Here is an 8,775-nt window from a genome sequence, read left to right as displayed (position 1 = left end):
CCCGCCAGACACAGGGGCTGGCTGGGGAGGGGTAATTGCCTGGGAGGGAGGGCGACAGGCTCTCCCTCCACCGAGCCCCCAAGCCCTGCTAATCAAAGGCTCCGAGTTTCCCAGCGCTTCCCAGCCGGCCCCGCAATGACATCACTCTTTCTGAGCAGCACGGCCGCCGCTGACCTCGAAAACCAACAACCCGCAGGAAGGGGGGAGGCCCAGGGAGCAGACTGCTCCCATTCCCTCCCACGTCCCGGTGGCAGCTGGGCTGTGCCGAGAGAAGCAGGCTGGAGCCAGAGGCACGGAAACGGGGTCAGCTGAGCCAAGAAGAAAATAACCCCGGAGCGGTGGCCTGCCAGGGGCCGCATCCAGGAGGTACCCTCTGGGCTTGGGCGGTCATACCTCTGCGTGCGTGTAGGCAGCCTCGGCGTCCCGCTGCAGTGAGCTCTCGATGTCGGCAAGGCTGTTGGTGATGAGGCTGGAGCAGTTCTCCCTGTCCCTGCGGTGGGGATGCTGCTCCTCCTCCACGTTGGCTTCTACCCTGTGGCTTTCCTGCGTGAAGTTCCTGGACATGCCCTAGAAAAACAAGGGCGGAGACTTTACCCCCAATAAAGGCAAGGGATGTTCCGTGGCCCCCAAACCACAGCCCGGGAGCCAGTGAGCTCTGTGCTCCCATGCTGGGCTTCTCCACGGAGCTGGGCACCTCAGCTGCTAAGAAGGTGCCCCTGACCCCAGTGGGATCCAGAAACTCCATCCCTGGTGTGCACATCCCAGATCTTCTTTTTGCCACAGGGCCCCATGGAGAGGGAGAGTGGCCTTGAGGTTCTTCAACACCCATCTTCAGCCATGTTCACTGGCTCATAAAGGGAAAAGACAAGCTAAAACAGCTAAAGCCCTGGCCTTGCGTCCTTTGCCTACGGCAGCGAGTTCATCTCCCATTTATTAATCCCACTTTCCCAGCAGGGTCCCATTCTGGCTGGCCGCTGCCTGCCTGACCCCCAAGGCAAGTCCTTCAGTTCAGCATCCCACTTTTGTCTGCTTTCTGTTCTCCCGGTCCTGCCCTGCTGCCTGGCCACACAGTGCCTGCACTCAGGGACTGCTCCTCCCCACCGCCCTCCGCTCCTGTAGAAGACAGGGAGAATTTGGGGAGAGGAAGAGAGCCAGTGACCCTCAGAGAGCTGTCCTGGGACCAGGAGGGAGCTGGGGCTGGCTGCAGCTCATCGGGCAGCCCAGGGCAGGCAAAACCCTTTGCCCTTCTCATTCTCCCAACCATAGGCACACTGCGTATCCAAGGGGTTGTTGCGGTCTCTGCTCATCACTCCTCGGTTTTTTACATCTTAAATAGCAACTGCTTTGACTAGATGGCACATCAATCAAAGCATTTTTGCACAGAGATTGGGAGCCATTCCCCCTGATCCTTCATTTTCAATCTGTCCTGCCATTAATTTCTCCTAAAACCCTCCGTGACCTCCATCTGTGACCTCAAAATGGCCAGCTGATGCAACAACTGTGAGCTAAAGACAAAGCAGAGAAGCTGCCTTGCTAGAGAAGCTGCTAGCTTGTGGACCAAGTATTTGGGGATTCCTTCCCTTTACCAACACCATTTGTGTAAAATATCTTGTTGTACTGGAAACGACTCACAACACCTTCTCACCTCTGTCAAAATACCATCCTGAGCTCAGTTAGCACCCAACCCCCTCCATGGGCATCTGAATTCCCAGTCTTTACCCAGGAATCATGTCACAGATTTATCATGCAATTTTGAGGCAGAGTCCAATAACACAGGGACTTCTCAGGAAGCATTTTGCTGTAGTAAGAAAAGGAACAGGGGATCTCATGATGCTCTCCTAGGAGCAGTGCAGGAACAGAAGCAGCTTTGACACCATCCTCCTTTGGGGAGGATGACTGATTCCGACCGCCATGTGCCCATATCACCTATTCTGTGTAAGGTTTGGCTCAAGACCTGCTTAGGGACGAATTCTGCCTGCCCTTGAGTGGGGAGGCACCACCAAAGCCTGGCCCGTGATGCTGCTTGAGGCCGCTCAGCTGCTTCGCGGGGAGCGGGGAGCAGCTGCCAAAAGCACACCCGCCTGGGAGGCCGGTGCTTTGAAGCCATGCCAGGCTCTTGTTCAGCATCTCAGCTGTCCGTTGTATCACATCCTGTGGCCGATGCAGGGTGTGATCCTCCTCCTCTCAACAGGAATTTACGTGCTAAGCCAGCAGCAGGAGGTGTTTCACACCTGCTGCCTGCATCAGCTCTGCCCTGCCCCAGCGTCACTGGGGGATCTCCATCTAACCCAGACCTCTCCTGTCCTTCTCCATCCCACCCGAGTGCCTGCAGGCAGCTTCAGCTGCTTGTTACATGATCCTGCAGCCCCACTTCTGTGGAACTAAAGACCCAAATCTGTGAATTCCCCCCTCCTGCACCTTCACTACTTCAGTCAGGCAGAGCTTTCTGCCTCACTGCGACACGCTGTGAGCAGAGCAGCCGCGCTGCAAGGTCACCCCGACGTGCCCAGACAGACGAGTGCCACCAGCACTGCTTGCGCTGGACGCCCTGTGCGGGAGCCGGCTGGTAGACAGGGCCACTTTGGTACCCAAGAAGAACACAGTGATACCCCCTACGTGAAGTAATCCCTTGTGTCATTTGTCAGCACCCAAACTCCTAACGCTTACCTTAGCTTAGCCTCCGACTCGACCATCAGCAAGGTCTGTGAGGCCCCTGCACTCCCCAGTCACTGGCCTGACGTGCTGTGTCACTCTGGTCTGACCCCTTTAAAGGTGACAGTGTCTAAAACAGCACCATTTTCAGTCAACTAGTTTCAGGGTGAGACAAATTCACGGACCACAGGTCGATAAATGATACCCAAAAAAAGGCTTCTCCCCTCCATCGTCCCTAATGCAGCTAACTGTGGATGTTAAACAGCAATAGACCATCAGTCTCTCCTGATGGGGCCCTTTGTGTTCACTGCAGCATCCCTCGCTCTGGGCAAGCCCGGCTCACCATGCCGCGGGACAGGGCTCGCTCTGCCACCAGACCGGTGGTGACCAGTGCCGCAGAGGGGAAGGTCCCCAAGGGGGACGTGCGGCACGGGGCCGGTGGCACAGTTCCCGCTTCCCTCGCTCCTCTCCCCTAATTAGCAAAGACTCGGCGGCAAACCCGAGTAACAACTGGAGAATACACTAAACCACAGGAAGAGGGTGGGATTGCAAACAAAAACATTGATGCTTTATTATTTTTAGACCTCAAAATGCCTTTTCCCCCTTTTGGGTCAATCACCGTGCCTGGAAGCCCAGAGTCCCCCCAGGCAGGCGCGCTCCTCTGGGCTGTCTCCTTCCTGACCCCGGGATGGAGCATGCCGTGCCTTCCCAAAACACTTTGCAAGTGGAATTTTGGCTTTATAAATCATCGCCTCTCGGCTCCTGGCTGCGTACGAACAGGACTGCTCCACTCCGACAAGAATGTGGAATTACTGTCCCAGATATGGACCACGGGAGAAAACTCCAGTATTTAATCTGGCAACCTGTCGCTACATAGCTGAGCGCAGCTTAACAAACTGCAAACCCTATGTTGTGCTAGCCAAAGAAATATTAAACTGTATGGAAGAGAAAATGATTTCACTGGAAGTCTACTCTAAAAAAGTGGAAGGCATTTTTATCTATCTTTTTAGCAGTGTTGAGGGTTCAGCTCTTTTTTGGCACAGGTCAAGACATAACTTGGTCCTTAAGGAACCTGACCTCCTTGGCCACCAGCAGTCCCGGTGAGCATACTCCAGCACCAGCCCTGAACCTCTCACCCCCACAGCAAACACAGCACGAAAGCACCCAGTTGAGAGCAACTGTCACACCAGCACAGACGTAAAACTGAGAACAGGAAAAACTTCAGAGCAGGCCTTTCTGACCCCATGGAGATGCTGGTCCTGCTGAGGCCGCAGCTGGGATCCCGCACCCAGTTTGGACCACGAGGGATGGGGGGAACTGGAGAGGCTCAGGGGAAGCTGACAGCGTGGTGATGTGCTGGGCACGGCCCGCAAGGAACGGTGGAGAGTCTAGTCTGGTCTGGTTTGGACAGTCTAGTCTGGCCTGGTTTAGTTTCAGCCAAATAGTTAATTTCTTCCAAAAGGAACGAGGCTCTGAACACACCGAAGGTACCAAGAACTTGAGGCAAGTCTCACTGAAGGCAACAACCTCGAAGGAGAGCAGGACTCATCTTACCTTCTCAAGCTTTTCCACCCGACCCACCAGCTTGGTTGTGACCGAGTGCAGCTTCAGAAGGTCTAAGCCATAAAAGGCACTTTCCAGCATCTCGACGATGGAGGACAGCTGCAAGGCAAAGGGAGCACACCGTCAGCCAGAGGCACTTGCAGTAAAGTACCCTGCGTGGTTTCTACAGCCAAAAAGTCAAGGGCAACGCACACATCTGAGTGCAAGAAGTTTATTAAAAAGCAAGTTCTTCCTTACACAGCCCTGCTGCATTGCTGCCGTGGTCAGAGCACAGCATGCAGAGTGACGCACACCACCTCTGCAGGGCTTCGGGAGCACGTGTTGGGTGCTGGGGGTTAGTCAGCAGACCAAGGAGAAGCACTGCCCTCCTCGCCAGCTCTAGGCAGGCTCTCTCACAAGCCCAAAGGCGTAGCTACTGCACCTGTGACGTGACTGCCAGCAAAAGAGGCAACAAGAGAACGGCAGCTCAAATAAAAGTGAGTTTGAGATCAGACTCTGAGTTCGTGCCATCTTGTGCTCTTTTTCCTGGAACAAGAAGAAACTTGTTAAAATTTTTTAAAACGTTCACAAATGCAAGAGCAAAGCAACCGAAATTCAGTGCCAGCCTGGTAACAGTTTGCTTCCCTGGAGAACAACTTTATCAGAGGGATGCTGCCTTCTCCTTCAACCACCCCCTTCAGAGAAGCCCTGTATTTAACTCACACCCTTCCCGCAGCGGGAAGGGTTGCATCCCTGCATCCTGCCCCGCATCAGCCCTTGCTCACCGATCCTGGGGATCCAAACAGCAATGCCCTCATTCTGCATTTTGTACGGTTCCTGGTGCTCAGTCCACCGAGGACGGTGCTGAGTGAGGCGCGGTGGGAAGGGCTGAGCTGGTGAGAAGGAAGGGCTCCCGGGCCATTCCCTGCCTCGGCTCCCACACGCGCCTGCTCCCTCCAGTCCCACATGCCCAGCGCAGTGCTGCAGATCTTACAGCCCCGACGGCTGAGAAGTATTTTCGATGCACGGGAATTACTATAAGGTGGTGACATTTTCTCCCAGCAGCTACAAACTGGTCGACAGAGCTCCACGATCATGGGAGAAGTGCAGGCAGCACTGCTGGCAGCACTCTGAGTTTCCACCCCAGCCTCTGCAGTCTCCCTGTGGAGCTGACAGCAAAGGAAAGATTTTTTGGGCCAGATAAAATGGCAGCATTAAGAGACAAGGACTGTTTTATGGCTGTGTATCCACTTTCCACCAAGAACTGGACGGAGACGACCGATACAATGCACGCAACCTGCCAGATAGCCACTGGAGACGTGCGCTTTCCCTCCAGGCTGGATAACGTCCATCAACGCACAAATGTTGCAGACTTTATTAACCACCTTCCAAATCTTCCTGAACACAGACTCCTCGCACAGACTCTGCACCCGAGACCCCCAAAACACACGCTGTGCCTACAAGCAGAGGAGCAGCATTGCTGCAATTTCACAAAACTAGATCTTCGATTTAGCTACCCGCTGCCAACACCAAGGTCACCCTCCCCGAAAGACCATACTGATGCACATGCCAACTCGTCGTTTCCTTCCCTTCACCCACTGCTGACTTTGGCTCTCACTGCTCTGATGGTCCATGAATTTCCACGGGACCTTATTAAAGGCACAGATGAGAGTGAAGCCTTCAGCTGGGATGCCCAGCGCAGCCATTCGACTGAGTTGGGGTGCCCCAGGGGTACGTTCCTGCTGCCTGGGTTTAGCCGCTCCCTTCCTCGCCGTTCCCTTCAGGACACATCCTCCAGCCCACCCATCATAAGGGAGGGCTCTCATTTTGGGGAACGGAGTACCCAGGGCTTTTGAGTCAGAGCATAAGAAAGCCTGGTAAAACACAACAGACACAACTCTAAAACACAACACAACTCTACACGCTCCCCGCTGCTGGACCAGGCCAGAATGATGCTCACCAGACCAGCAGGGAGATTAAACCCCCTGGCGCTGTTAGGAAAAATGAAGTGGCCTGGCCCTTCCGGCCCTCTGCCCCCCAGCCGATGAGTGTGGGAGCTGCTCCTCCTGAGTCCCGTAAGGACCGGAGCTGCGTCCTCTCCTGCCTCCCGGCTTCTCCTACGCAAGGTGGCTGTTCCCAGCGAGCCCGACCCGAGGAGGGGCTCTGCACTCGGTGAGAAAGCAAGCTGTTTTCAGAGGTCCTGGGGTTTGACTTTTGCAGCAAAGAAAAACCCCACGTGTGTATATTTGGATAAACCTTGTGAAATCGTTTGGCCGCGGATCCTTGTGAAATGAGCGGGGGAGCCTGGGCCAGTTCCTAGAGGACAAGCTTTCACACCACAGCTGGCTCTGAGCAGCTCCCCGGTGGGGAGAGGCAGCCGGAGCCAAGGACGCGGCTAGCCACACTGCTCTGCAACCCCTGGAGAGGATGGGGGGAGAGAGGTGTGAGCTGATGGTGGAGGAGCTCTGCCTGCCTCCGGGCAAGGGACTACAGGGGTGGCTCCGTCACCTCAGAGGGTGTTCCCACCCCTAACCGCAGAGAGCTCACAGCTCCTCATCTAAGGCCAAGTGGGACATCCTGGCTTCTCCTGCAGAGGAGGGACCACCGAACAACTCCAGACTGGAACTCCTCCTTCCCCAAAATGATGGATTGTCTGCCTGTGCCTGTTTATCTTCCCTAGCCGCAGGGGAGCTTGGACAAGAAGCTGCTAACTGTCTGCAGTCGGACAAGATGAAACACATCCTTGAGCTCCAAATTAATTAGACCAAACCCATCATGGTGACCCCGGGGGCAGGCTGCCCAGCACACCGCCTGCCTTCCCACCTGAGCAGGGACGAGCAGCACCGCCCCGGGGTACGTCCCATCGCCACCCACGAGTACCACCAGCAGTCAACCTTCTGCTCCGGGGACTTCCCAGGGCTGGACCAAGGCAGTGGCCTTTTGGGGAGGATTTCTGCTGCCCTATGCAGGTAACAATCTGGAAAACTCAGCAGGGTCTGCTGCCAGTTGCCTCACCAGCAAACGTAAGCACCCAGTAAAAGTCACGAGTACTTTGAACAAACACTGTCACATTTGGAAAAGCAGTACATGTTACTACAGGGAGAAAATACGAAGTAGTAGAGAAGTGTCAGCATTTAAAACAACAAAAGCCATCAGCCAGCTGTGTCACACACCCTCACGCTGACGCATCAGCAGCTTTCGGCCCACGGAAGCCAAAACAGCTTTTTGCGTGGGTCCTTGGGAGCCTCTCTCTGCCATGGGGAAAAAGACCTGGCAGCTGCTGAGTGGAGCAGAGCTGTCCCTCGGGAACCCTTAGTGCTGGACAAAGGGCAGGCAGCAGCCCAGGCCCTCCTGGGCTCCCAGCGCGGGCAGCCTCGGTGGACCCCAGGCAGCACGGGATGAACCGAGTGAATCATCCGCTGCAGCTGCTCAAATCAATCCCTTAAGCCGAGCTTGATTTTTAGATCAAACATGCAGATATAAAAGTAACTAGGAGATGTTTTAGAAAAAAAGTTTAGGAAAAAAGTTTTTTTAGAAAAAGCTCTGAAAGAAAAGATTTGAGAAGATCTCCCCCTCCCAAGAGAGTCCTGAATTCAAGCTGCTCTCCTACCTTCAGGTCACTGCTCTCTGCCTCCCGCAGCTTCTTCAGCCTGAAGTCCCCCTCGCAAGGATTGAGCGCCGAGGGGGGAGCCACGCACGCACACTTGCAGCTGGGTCCTGACGTGATGGTTTCCACCGTGTAAAAATCCTCTGCTTTGAAAGCGCCTTCGTTAATCCTTTGGCAGGCGCCACGGCCCAGGGGTCTGACCAGGCATTTGCACCGACAGTCGGAGCCTTCGGACACCGCTTTCACCTTGTCGTAGTCACCTAACAGCTGGGCACAGGTCACACCCAGTTAGCAAACTTGACCAGCAAGGGACAAGGACATCCTGGACCTCAAGGTCCAAACGAGGACACTTTGGACATCCTCAGCCTCGAGGAAACTGGCCGGCTTTTCCAAAATCTGCTGACCAAGAAGAGCTTTCTGATCCCTACCTACAAGGGGAATGAAAACTGGCTTCTTCCAATGGGGTATTTTTTTATTCCACTTTGTGTAAAACAGACCTAGCTGCTTTGAATTTTAAATACAAGAATTTTAAATACAACCCCCATCCCACTGTCTTTTAACGCTCCGTGTCCAGCAGACCCAACAAGTCACCTGCTACCCTGAGCAAGATTTTTTGACGCAGGCAAACAGGGTAAGGGTGTGCTGGAAGGGTAACTGAAAGCCACCCTACAAGTAGCGTAACCTGGTGGTGAAACAGTATTTCTGATTAGTCCCATGCAACGCCAGGAATTTCCTTTACGGAGGTCTGCAGACAGCGCTTCTGAAAGCCCAGGCACAAAACCAACGTCGAGGGTACGTTTCCAATAGCCTCCACGTTAGCCGTTTCCGAGGGCAGATAATAACACACGGTCTGATCGGCCAAATCTAACAGAAACCTCCACCGCATCCTGCTGGCGGAGAAAGAGCCTGGATCCCTCCCCTCTGCACACAAAGAGGCTCCACCAATTCCCCTCCCAAGGAGCTCCCCGTTTTCC

General features: G+C 54.6%; 1 protein-coding gene across 1 annotated transcript in view; it reads right to left on the bottom strand.

Moving 5' to 3' along the window:
• LOC104167039 (olfactomedin-like protein 2B) overlaps positions 1 to 8,068 on the bottom strand; it is a gene marked incomplete at both ends in the record, with an annotated part of 10,718 nt that extends 2,650 nt beyond the window's left edge. The window contains 3 exons of the mRNA XM_009707160.1: positions 394 to 567; positions 4,207 to 4,314; positions 7,805 to 8,068. Coding sequence (XP_009705462.1) covers positions 394 to 567; positions 4,207 to 4,314; positions 7,805 to 8,068 — 546 coding nt within the window. The remainder of the gene's footprint in view (positions 1 to 393; positions 568 to 4,206; positions 4,315 to 7,804) is intronic.
• Between the last annotated feature and the right edge of the window lie 707 nt (positions 8,069 to 8,775).

This window comes from Cariama cristata, unplaced genomic scaffold (genome assembly GCF_000690535.1).
Source record: "Cariama cristata isolate BGI_N322 unplaced genomic scaffold, ASM69053v1 scaffold25289, whole genome shotgun sequence".
Lineage (NCBI taxonomy): Eukaryota > Metazoa > Chordata > Aves > Cariamiformes > Cariamidae > Cariama > Cariama cristata.
This window is presented reverse-complemented; position numbering and strand designations above follow the sequence as displayed.